General features: G+C 35.3%; 3 protein-coding genes across 3 annotated transcripts; all 3 read left to right on the plus strand.

Moving 5' to 3' along the window:
- The first annotated feature begins 915 nt into the window (after positions 1 to 915).
- LOC117925444 (pentatricopeptide repeat-containing protein At5g66520-like) lies at positions 916 to 2,868 on the plus strand. The gene has a single exon (XM_034844454.1). It carries the CDS (start codon positions 974 to 976, stop codon positions 2,306 to 2,308), a length of 1,335 nt encoding a protein of 444 aa, XP_034700345.1. The 5' UTR covers positions 916 to 973; the 3' UTR covers positions 2,309 to 2,868.
- A 458-nt stretch (positions 2,869 to 3,326) lies between these two features.
- Positions 3,327 to 6,110, plus strand: LOC117925454 (peptidyl-prolyl cis-trans isomerase FKBP13, chloroplastic). The gene is made up of 5 exons (XM_034844466.1): positions 3,327 to 3,731; positions 4,249 to 4,341; positions 5,478 to 5,538; positions 5,634 to 5,702; positions 5,782 to 6,110. Exons 1-5 carry the CDS (start codon positions 3,369 to 3,371, stop codon positions 5,844 to 5,846), a joined length of 651 nt encoding a protein of 216 aa, XP_034700357.1. The 5' UTR covers positions 3,327 to 3,368; the 3' UTR covers positions 5,847 to 6,110.
- A 1,066-nt stretch (positions 6,111 to 7,176) lies between these two features.
- LOC117933111 lies at positions 7,177 to 9,552 on the plus strand. Its single transcript, XM_034854536.1, has 2 exons — positions 7,177 to 7,570; positions 9,274 to 9,552. Exons 1-2 carry the CDS (start codon positions 7,342 to 7,344, stop codon positions 9,417 to 9,419), a joined length of 375 nt encoding a protein of 124 aa, XP_034710427.1. The 5' UTR covers positions 7,177 to 7,341; the 3' UTR covers positions 9,420 to 9,552.
- Positions 9,553 to 12,141: the final 2,589 nt, after the last annotated feature.

The following is a 12,141-nucleotide window of genomic DNA, read 5'->3' on the forward strand; positions in this document are numbered from 1 at the left end:
TATACATGAAGAATTTAGGTAAGGAAAGATAAACAACAATAAAAATTCTTATTTCTTAATTCAAAATTTTAAAAGTTTTTATTTATTCTCAAACACAGTTGGAAAAAAATCATTATTCATTTGCCAATTTTATTTTATTTTTCTCTTTTTCAAACATTTGTTTAGTTATGCGATGACAGGGTAAATTTGTAATTTTAAATTGATGGTCAACGGCAGTACGACGTTGTATATGTGGCAGGTGATACACTACGCCCGATTCACGTGCCTTTTTATGTGGGACCACATCTTGAAGTGAGAAAAATCAGCAGCTACCGCTTCCACGGTCGTTACAATGTTGCCGCAATCTTATTATATTTTTATTATAATATTAATAATTAATAATAATATAATATCAAAAATACATTTTAGAGTGATCACACAAAACATTTTTCATATCTCTAATACGTGAATAATAAATATTTTTAAGTATTAAAAATATATTTATTTTTAAATCATTGTCTAACAAACTTTAAGACGAATTAAAAGTAATTTTAAATAAATAAGAAATATTTTGTAAAACATGTTTTATACAAATTAAATATTTGATCAATTTTTAAAAATTATTTTTAAAATTCAAAGAAAATTACTTGAATTGATTATTAAATAATTATTTTTTAAAATCATTTTATATTACCAACCTCATTTTCACAATTATTATACAATGCTTTTTAAAATATATTCTTGAAAAAAAATGCTAAAAGTATATATTTTTTTTTTTAGAAATAAATTTTTGTTTTGAAACTCAAAGGTCCAAAGGTTTTTTTTTTTTTTTTTGAAAGCATTTAGCCGAGGAAAAAAAAAAAGTGAAAAAAATTCAACCCCACTTATCCCATTATCAAAATTAGTGGGCTCTGCCAAAGGTTGGGTTGAGTCGACCGGGTCAAGGTGCGTCCCTTCCATTGTGGTGGATGGCCGACACGAGGCGACAGAAGCCATGCCCGTAACTCCCTCACGCCTTCTGAAACCCATAAACCTTCCAGTTTCTTCGCTAATCAGAAGCTTTAATTCATGGTCTTCACCTTCAGCCTCCATAAGAAACGCTTCTTCTTCTTCTTCTCCTTACAAAGTCTTACAAGTGTACTCTCAGCTCCACCGCCAATCTCGACCTTTTGACAGCTTCTCCATACTCTTCACCATCAAGTCCTGCGCCCATTTGCGGAACCTCCCACTCTTTGGACACCTCCACGCCCATCTTCTCAAACTGGGCTTCAATTCCCATGTCTACGTTGCCACTTGTCTTCTCCATACGTATTCTCTCGCTTCGTTGCATGACGCCTGTGTCCTGTTCGATGAAATGCCTCATAAAAACACCGTTACCTGGAACACCATGATCACGGCCTATTCGAAATCCGGGGACGTTAAGAAGGCGCGTCTCGTGTTTGAGCAAATGCCCTTGAGGGACCTCGCTTCGTGGTCTGCCATGGTCGCTGGGTACATGTATGGTGGCGAGTGGCATAGTGGGTTGGCGCTTTTTCGAGAGATGGTGGTGAATGAGGGGCTGAGACCTGATAAAGTGACACTGGGGTCGGTTTTATCGGGCTGCGCCCGGATGGGTTCGCTTGGGTTGTTGGTGGGGAGGACAATTCATGGTTTCACGGCGAAGAATGGGTGGGAGTTGAGTGTGGACCTTGGTACGGTTTTGGTGGATATGTACGCCAAGTGTGGATTTCTTAAGAGCGCTTTCCGGGTTTTTGATTTGATGCAGGAAAAGAATGTGGCGTCTTGGACTGCATTGATTTGTGGTTCTGCTCAACATGGATATGGGAAAGAAGCCTTGTCCATGTTTGAGCTGATGCAAGATATGGGCGTGAAACCCAATGAGATGACTTTCACCGGGATTCTCAGTGCTTGTGCACAAGCAGGATTAGTTGAGGAAGGCCGCAAGTATTTCAACAAGATTGAGGAGTATGGGTTGGAGCCAAGAATTCAACATTATGGCTGCATGGTTGATTTGTTTGGTAAGGCAGGGCTTTTAGAGGAAGCTTATGAAATTATTAATTCAATGAAACTTGAGCCCAATGTTGTTTTGTGGAGCTCATTTTTGTCATCTTGTAAAGTGCACAAGCAGTTTGAGATGGCAGAGAGAGTGACTGAGCAGGTTTTAAGGACAGTAAAGCCGGAGAACGATGGAGGGGTTTATACCCTTATTTCCAATTTATTTGTTCTGAATGATAAGTGGGATGATGCAGAGAGAGTGAGGAAATTAATGATCAATCAAAAAGTGAGGAAGGCAAGAGGATCTAGTTTCATCAGAAGTGGATCTGTCTAGAAGTTTACCATTTTTATCTGTTCCTGGGCAAGCCATCAAGCCGTCAAGCCATCAACTTTTCTTTCGGTTCCCAGCCCATTTGGTTGGTGCTATGTTGCAAGCTTGACTCAAACTTAAAAATAGAAGCATTCTTTGAGAAGGGTGAATTTTTCCCTTTTCAATTCTTATACCTTTATATTTAACACTTGATAGAATGAAGAAGATGAGGAAAGCTTACTATCAGAGTTCAAAATCTCTGAAATGTGAGAAAGAAGTATATTCGTTTATCCACATAAATGGTCATTTGCTTTCAAAAACATGGCAAAAATGATTGGACTGTTTGCTTTGGGGGCTAATCACTAATTGAGTTCTCTGAGTGTTTTGATTATGGCCCTGGGAAAATTGATAAAGTCCTCTGAGTCAAGTAGAGACACCACATGTTACCCTTTATTTTTTTCCTTTAAATAATAATGTTGTTTATTTCCCTTTCATTTGTGTGCCAATCTTTTTGTTAACCTAACTAATTGTTTCCATATTGACATGTGACTCAGATCGCTCAATCTTGAAAGCAAGTTTATATATTTTTTGCTGTCTTAAATCATCTACAAAATTGTTGTTTTGCTTCCTGTAAATCTAAGCAGTATAGAGCATGGGAGTATATGATTTATGCCAGAATTAGTTCTCTTGATTGGAAGACAAGGAATTCTGTGGTTGTGAGTCAACTATGATCGGGGATCTTACCCTAAATGCCCTCCTGGGAGTGTGAAGGGAAATTTGCCCGAAGGTTTGACCATCCTAAGCATGCCACAGCATCCATTTGGGATTTACTTATCAGTTGATTATGATGGCCAAGATATTCATGTACTACTACTCAAACTAGTGATTGCATGGATTTCTATTCATTTACATGACAGCTTCAAATTTGGGCCAAAACTGGGTTGAAATTTTAATATGACAAGGCCCAGTTAGTGTAGCCCAATCCGTCTTGATGTCTACTTCACATTGGATTTTAATAGCTCTCTCACTATTATAATTTCAGGGGCCTTCGTTCTTATCCTTTTCAAGATAGTGGGTGGTGGAGATGAGCTCATTGGCATTCTCTCTTGGGTATTGCACTCCCATAAAGCTCAGAACATCGTCTGGTAGATTATTTGCAAGCAATGTCAACATAGTAGCTGAATCAAGAATCAAAATCTTAAGCCACCAGCAAGAAAGCCCTTCTCCTCGACCACTGCAAATAAATGAAAACTCACCTTTGTTCGGGAGAAGAGAAGCAATTGGTTTTGGCTTCTGCTTCAGCCTTCTTGATGTATTCTTGCAAGCACAACCCAGTGCAGCAGCCCAAACAGCTCCATGTGAACTAACAGTGGCTCCTTCTGGTCTAGCCTTCTGTGATAAAGTTGTGGGAACTGGCCCTGAGGCTGTCAAAGGACAGCTTATTAAGGTAATTAAGAATTCCATTTTCTCTGTTTGGTTGATGGAGGACAGTGAAAGTAACGTAGTCAGAAAGAATACGCGTCAAGGATGTTGCACAAGATGGCAAAAGATAAATCGTCGAGCCCGTTTTTCAATCCATCAACATTATCTTTCTTTCTTGCTGCATTGTGTGTTACTAGATCAAAAGAACGATAAGCAGCAGGAAGAATCATATACTTGTGGGATAGATAATGGAACATCAACGGGACATGGATATGAAAATACCAATTAAAGTGGAGGGTTTCTTTAAAGTTTAAACAATAAGGAGTTGGGTCAACTATTAATCCAATGATACAGATGGGGCTATTAGGCAGTGATTTGCAGAGTTGATTTGAATATGGACTTTAATGGTTCATGCTAAAAAACCTGGTTCCTGGGCTAGCTACATGCCATAAGCTTCATTTTTAGTTTTAAAGTGACATGAAATGTATACTTATCATTCCATGACTATTGCCTTTCTAGTGCCTAATTTTGTTAATGAACAGGCACATTATGTGGGGAAATTGGAAAGTGGGAAGGTCTTTGATAGCAGCTATGATCGTGGAAAGCCTCTTACATTTCGTATTGGTGTGGGTGAGGTAAGTACCTAACCTTCTGATAACTGGTTTGCTTGCTGGGGCAAGATTGAATTGCATATGATACCTCCTTGGAAACTCAGAAACCTTTTGAATTGGGTGATACCTGCCTCAAAAACTTTGAATTTGGTCTTGTAAACTTTTCTAATTGAACTGTGAGCCACCAACTTAGCTGATGGGAAATATTGTGAATTAATGGCCAAAGAACCGAGTTTTGATTGAAAGGGGATCGACCTGTTAAAAGAGTTCCCATTTCTAAAATTGACCCTTTCTCTAGGAAAAACTGGAGAATGTTTGTGGATAATATGATGAGTTCTTAATATAAATAAATATTCACACATGCATGAATGCTTCCCAAAAAAAAAAAAAAAAAAAGGAGTTGGAGCAAGGGAAAAGAGACAGAATCATCTACTTAGACCCAATCTCCATTAGGAAGCATTGCAAAATGGGCAAATAAAAAAACCGTAGTTTTCTGTGTTCTTGTTGGAAACAGTTTAGCTGAAGATTCTATAAAGTTCTATTGCACCTGGAATAAGTAAAAGAAAATATAAAAGTAATTACTCTTAACTATTATTCCTCAAACTGTTGTCATACCACATCCTCATTGAGAAGAATTCTTCCTTGATGGGCCAAATGGTGAGCCCTGTTCTCTCTTGGAGAGAGATTGGAGGGTGGTGATTTGAATAGATTTACTAGCCACAAACCCCACAATTCAAAATATAGATAAAGCAGAATTAAAAAGGACCATTTGACACAACAATAACTTCTAGCAAAGTTGTAGAATCTGCGAAGCTTTTTAACCATTGGAAAATGCAAATTGACGGTTAAAAACTACAGTATATAGGCCTTGAACATTTCATAATTCTTAGTTATGGAAGTTGCAAATTCAGCCTGAATGTAAGTTGTTCACTTGGCTTTTCAAATTCATAGTGTAAGTGTTGCTTTTGATTATAAGGTTGTGGCAAACTCAAGGATCCAACTGTGGGGCCTTGTCTAATGGACGGATCACTCACCCATTATAATTGGTCTGTAGAATGCAATCCCCAGTCTTGATAGATGAGATAGCTAATCTATTATTGTTGTTGGGATCTTAAGTTTGTCAGCAACCACTGTCAGGACTGATTTCATGCATCTCACAGGTCATTAGAGGCTGGGACCAGGGGATTCTAGGAGGTGATGGGGTTCCCCCCATGCTTGCTGGTATGGAAAAATCCGTGAGCATTCTATTCTCTCTTCATGATATCGATTACTATAAACAGTGAATTTATGATTTTGTCTTTCTCCATCATTTTTAGGTGGAAAACGCACATTAAAGCTCCCCCCAGAGTTCGGGTATGGCACAAGAGGTGCTGGCTGTAGAGGAGGTAAGTACCTAAATCTTCATGTTAGTAGGTTTTTTCAATACTTGAGAACTCCATAAGTCTACTTTTTTTCATGTTGCAGGTTCATGTATCATACCTCCAGATTCGGTTCTCCTGTTTGATGTAGAGTTCATCGGCAAGGCTTGAGAAGTAGGCCTCATAAATTCCAGGCTGAAGACCTCCTAACATGTAGGAAGGAGCTTCTCCCTCCTCCATTCAAGACCTTCCTTTAAGAATACAAGGCAGGGGAAGACATCTATCAGAACCAACTCTATTGATTTATATGCATTTACATGTTCTTTTGTTCCTATAGTCCATAATGTATTGGTGTGATTTTTAGATGATGTCCTTTGTCAATACAATGTGTTTACAATTCACTGATGCTATAGACATAATAGTTTTTTTTAATTATGCTATAGACACGATTCACTATGTTTACAACGTGTTTTAAAAAATAGTGGTTTTTGAAAATAATTTTTAAAAAATAATAGTTTTTGAAAATAATTTTTAAGAACAGTTTTTAATTATTCTCATATATACAAAATAATTTTTTTTTTTATAATTATTCTTCATGAAGATAAAAATTAAAAAAATATTATTTACTTTTTCAATATTATTCATTATTTCAATTGTTGTTAATAACACTCTCAAATAAAGTTTTAAAACACCTTAATTGTTTTTAAATAATTACATATTTACAAAACAAATTCTTAATAAATTGTTTTCTATCCAAAATTTGTCCAAGGCACTTTTTGTTCTAAAGAACAAAAACTATAATTTCAAGCACCTTTTTAGTGCATTTTTTGTTCTAAACATCAAAATCAATTTCAAATGCTTCCTTAATTTTTCATTATTAAACATAATAATTGATTAATAAAGAATCATACGATCTCTCTCGTTTCCATCTAGTGCTATTTACCTCTATGGCTCCATCAATTTCTTTTTTATTGGTTTTGTTTATCATTTATTTGTATTTAAGTATAGTAAAAAAAATATTTTTTTATTAAAAAAAATTAAGTAGTCGTGGCTTTCTTATAATCTTAATATATCTGACTCATTTTTAATGGATTTTGATTTATAATTGATTTATTTATGTTTAATGTAATGGTAATAATTTTTTTTATTAAGAGATAAAAGAAAGATTAATTTTTTATCATCTCGACCTGTGACTTAAAAATAGATGTTTCGCCTAAAAAAAAGAAAAGCCAGAAGGTAAGAAAGAGAACGAAGGAATATAAAAAATAACTAAATATATGAGAATAAATAATTAAAAAATATCTAAATATTTAAATAATTTTCGTTAAATTTTACATTTTTTATTAATTTTATAGAAAGTAAATAAGAAATAATTTAAGAATCTTTTTATTTCTTTATAATTACTTTTTATTATCAATCCGATCAATTTTGTGAATTTAGGTTGGTTGAGGGTTTCTCATCGTAGATTGGGTTGTCCAAGTCAAGGAAACCCTAAACCATGAGCAGAGACAAGACATATCCAAGCAGCCAAACATGCACTTCGAGGTTCTTAGGGTTTTAAATACCAATTCAATCGAGAGCGAAAAACTAGGGTTTTGAGAGTTAGCTAGGGTTTTAGGGTTTGATACAAAGAAGAAGAAGAAGAAGCAAAAGAAGAGGAAGAAGAATGGCGAAGTCGATGAGATCAAAGAGAGAGAAGAGGCTGAGGGCGATTAGGAGAGAACTGGTTGAACCCTTGTACGATGCCAAAGACGCTGCTAAGCTCGCTGCCCAAGAAGCCGCTCTCGCCGCCCCCAAGCTTCCCGTCCGCCCCACTCCCTCCACCTCCACCTCCATAGCTGCGGATGCCGCCACCGCCATCACCTCTGCTATGGACCTAACGGTCACTTCCATGGGTATCTTTCTTTTCTTCCTTCGTGATCTTTGCTTTGAGTTCATTTTTAGGGCTTTTTGCTTTCAGTTTTCTTCATCGCCTTTTACATCTGCATTCGAATCCTTATACAAGCCTAGTGGTTTCTAAACCCTAAAAAGTGTTCTGCGCTGAATTCATTCCAAGGATGATTGAAATTGATTGTGTAGTTATACATATACACCAATACGACCTGAGAAATGACCAGAAAAAAGGGGAAAACATCCAACCCCGTGAAAGCATGTGTAGAACATCGAGGCAAGATAGGAGTATAACACATTTCCCGGTGATGCATCGTTGTCCAAAATTTGCACTTCCCTCAATTTAGATAGCAGGATCACTAGATCCGCTTCATGGCTATGAAATGTCCTCAATTTGGATCATCACCAAATTGGGTGTGATCATAGTGGCGATAATGCACTGGATCCCATCAGAACTTTGTAATTAAGCATGCATGGGCAACATAGTACTAGACATCAAATTGAAAAATTCAACGCTGATGAATCAGACCCTTTTGACATGATATTATGTCTTCCAATTTGGACATTGGTCCCTCTACATGCTTCAACAAAGTCAAGGAGCATTTCCTTTATGTTAGAGAATCTATTACAGTATTTATTTATTTATTATTTTTTACAATATTTTTCTATATTGTTCTTCAACATATACACAAACTCTTAACACATTTTTGTCCAATGTAGTAGATCCATAACCATACATATTTGTCTATGTTGGTTAGATTTTGTTAATAACCTTGTGTTTATGTCATAGATTATAGTCCAATGCAAATAAGGGCACTTCTTTTTACATAATATGTTCCTACATGGTGCTAAGCATTTCGAGCCCATTCATAAGCACTGTCAAAGCATCAGTCTATATGTCTTAATATAAGCTAAAGGAAGATCCCATTTTTAAACTTCTATGATTCTACAAAGATGCACGAAAGTAAACTTAAGCTTCTTCTATCCATTTTGTTAGTTGGAGGTTTTTGAGTTGTACATGCAGAAAAACAATGTTCCAGAACTGAATTTTTGAATATTTTACTTCAATTGCCTTTGATGTTCCTCTGTCTCAAGATATGATGATATGTATATTGGCATCGCCTTCCGGAATTCTACATTCTTACACCAGTTGTAGGTTTTTAAAATACACATGGGATTTTTTTTAGGAAAGGTTCTCAATAAAAGAGGTGGGTGCCTCACATCAATTTTAGTTCTTGGCCCATTTTTTTTTCTGGTCCTGCCATGAGAATTGGCATTAATATCTGATCACACAATTGGACATCAGTTCCTTGCTTGACTTGATACCCAGTTAACCTTTGCTTGGCAAATTCTATGTTCTCATGCATAGAAATGTCAAGGAGCTTTTGGAAAATCGCATTAAAATGGAATAGTTTCATTTTGCCTCACAGTATACTTTAAATTATTACTTTGTTTGGTTCTAAGTTTGGTGTTTTAAGAAATGATCTCATTACTGTTGTTGTAGCTTGTATCTTTACGGTGACCATTTCATTTTAGATGACAAAACACTGTTTTTGACGTGACAAAACCAGTGCACCCAGATGATGTAATGAATTAAAATGAAATCATCTCATTTCCAAGGCAGAGTTGCATCCCCCTGTCCATCAGCATTTCCTGCTATGTTAATATCATTGATATGGATATGAATTCTGAACTTGAGCTTTTACAGATGTGGAGATGGACGATGGCAATCAAAGCAGGGCGGCCCTGAAGCCTGTTGGTGGAATAGGAAAGAAGGCACAAAAAAAATTCAAGATGGCTAAAGCTAAGCGTCGAGGCAAGGGCAAAGGCAATATCAGAAGAAAGCATGTTTAATTGCATATGTGACTGATAACGGTGATGATATTTCTTTTTCATGTATCAATATTCTATTGTTCGCTTAGATGGACAATGTGACTAACTTGATACTCGAGTTTTTTTTATTTATTTATTTTTGTTTCTTTTATAATTCTGTATTCTGATGTTACAGTCTTGTCTTAAGAATATCATATCCAGTATTTCTGAAGTGGAGGAGTGTTGGAACTAATTTTTGAGTGATACTAAATGATAAAGTTAGTAGATTTTTATGATTGAACTTGTTGAGAAAATGTTTAGTCTTTTTGCTTCTTTGACTAATTGTTTGGTAATGCTGTTAGAAAATACTTTTAGCATAAAGAGTACTTTTGGGCATTTGGTAAAATTTAGAAAATATTTTTGAAGAGTTAAAAAATGACTTTCAATGTTTATTGGATAAGTAGGTGATTGTCTTAAAAACGATTTTAAGAAAAATTACTGTAGCTAAAAGCTCTTGAAATAGAAATACTCCGCGACACTGGAAGATATGTTCAAGATGGCATTGATTGAGGTTTGGTTACTTTTTTAATCGTAGAAATCGATTGGTTATTAAATTTAATCGTGGAAGTCGATTGGTTATTAAATCTAATCGTAGAAATCGATTGGTTCTATTGAAAATCATTGCTTAAATTCATCAAAAGGAATTTCAAACTCTTAACAAATATTTTATACATAGTGTTTTCTTATAAGCAAATAGAAAATATATTAAACGACATCTTCTATGCACACACAAGTGATATATGTTCTATGTACACACAAGTAATATTCGAAAGATGCTGAAAAGAAAGAAGACAAAGACAACCACCATAAAGACAATTTTCGCTAGTAAAGACTATAAAAGAATTTAGCATTTTGTTATTCTTCATTGCCAATAAAGCCTAAGATCACTTCAAAGAGATTTAATGAAGATCTTCAATCTGTGATTTGAAAGGTCTCTGACATTGAAAATTTTTCTACTAAGCTCTCTTCACATGCATTAAAATAAGCATAGGGTTATTCTTTATCAAACCTTTCATCACTTGTGTCAAACATTCAAACCTGTGTCCTTTCTTTCACTCTCTTTGAATGAAGTTACAGTCACCGACTTTAGCTTAAAGATTGCTAATAGAGAATTTCTCAATTTCTGTCTGATTTCAATGGATTGGATTGTAATAGTTGATTAGTCTATCTTTATAGAGGTGGCATTTGTTTACCATGGCCATCATCTTATGAGAATGTTTATAGTTTGGACCTTTCCTCGTATTACTTCCTTGGCAAAAAAAATAAAAATAAAAAATGTAAATATATATCTAGAAGGAGTACAGTTGTTGTAGATTTCTTTGGTTGATGTAAGTTTTTTTTACCCTTGCCCCTATCACATAAATATGCCATCATGGTATTCTTGGTAGAGGCTGATATGAAAAGGAAGGAGAAAAGCCTCTTTCAAAGGATGCTTTTATAACTATTTGTCCAAGCAGATTTGGCTCTCATACCATTTTACCCAAATAGTGCTCCAGAGATTGAATTATTCCCATCCCCTTCTAATGCCTCTCCACAAACTCACTCTAGATGTCTCTCTCACCTTTAGTGTGCTCATTCTCCCTTCTTTCCATCTTTGTCCATAAAGGAACCCATTTTCCCATAAAGCCTAGTTGAGAACATCTAACCTTCTAATTCTTGATCACTTAAACTTTTAACTCTTGCAAACTATCATCTAGCTTACTAATTCCATTTGACTTCTCTAGAAAAAGGTTTTTCTAAATTTTTTTAATCTTAATCATCACTCTCCTGGGCATTGGAAAATGGAAACATGGTTAATTTTTTTGTAGGCAAAAAATTAAAATTATTAATAATGTCTGATCAAAAGAGGGCACACCAAAATGCATGAGAAGTATACAAATATGCAAAAAAGGCAATTAGATGGAGAGATTAACAAAAACTACCTACCTCTTTCGTATAAAAAAGAGTCCATCTAATTAATAAAGTCTAGAATAGACATAGAGACCATCTGACGGCTTTTGACCTCAAGTCGAAGAGAGTACGTTTGATTGGTCTTCACTTTCCTATTCATATCCTCCCAAATGGTTTAAAATAATTATAAAGGAGCTGCCCTCCATGCCTTTTATTTGCTTCTTCGCTGTCCTCCCCCCTCCCCCCTACCCCTAAAAGTCCCTTACCAACTTAATAACATTTTTTTTTATTGTAGCATGCATCACTTTTTTAACTTTTAATAATGAGAAAAATAAGTACCATGATATTCTTGTTTTGACACAGTAAAAAAAGGACACAATGAACTAATTCCTCCTTAACTTTACAAAAATTGCATTTATTTGTTAAAGTCTAGTCCTTTTTTTATAGCTAATCTAGGGTCAAAATTCTCCTCTAGGCTACTTCCTAAGTAAAGAATCCTACTTTTGTTAGCACTTACAAGTTCCAAATTATTTTTATTGGGAAAAGTTGTTTCTTTTTTTTTTGACTCTAGGCAAGAGTAGAAGGCTTTGACCAAGAACAATTCACTCCTTGATTTCTTTTATACCAATCTATCTTTTGTAACCCAATTCATTGAATACTTTTGTAACTTTGCTACAAAGGCCTTAATGCTTCCAAACTCCTAATTATTAAACTGTTTGCAGAGCCATGGATTCCATTCCCTTATCTCTTTCCAAATATCCGCAATCCATGCATCGTTTGAGTTGGTTAGGGTGAACAATGATGGGAAAGAGAT

The sequence above is a fragment of the Vitis riparia genome, chromosome 1 (assembly GCF_004353265.1).
Source record: "Vitis riparia cultivar Riparia Gloire de Montpellier isolate 1030 chromosome 1, EGFV_Vit.rip_1.0, whole genome shotgun sequence".
In the NCBI taxonomy this organism is placed as follows: domain Eukaryota; kingdom Viridiplantae; phylum Streptophyta; class Magnoliopsida; order Vitales; family Vitaceae; genus Vitis; species Vitis riparia.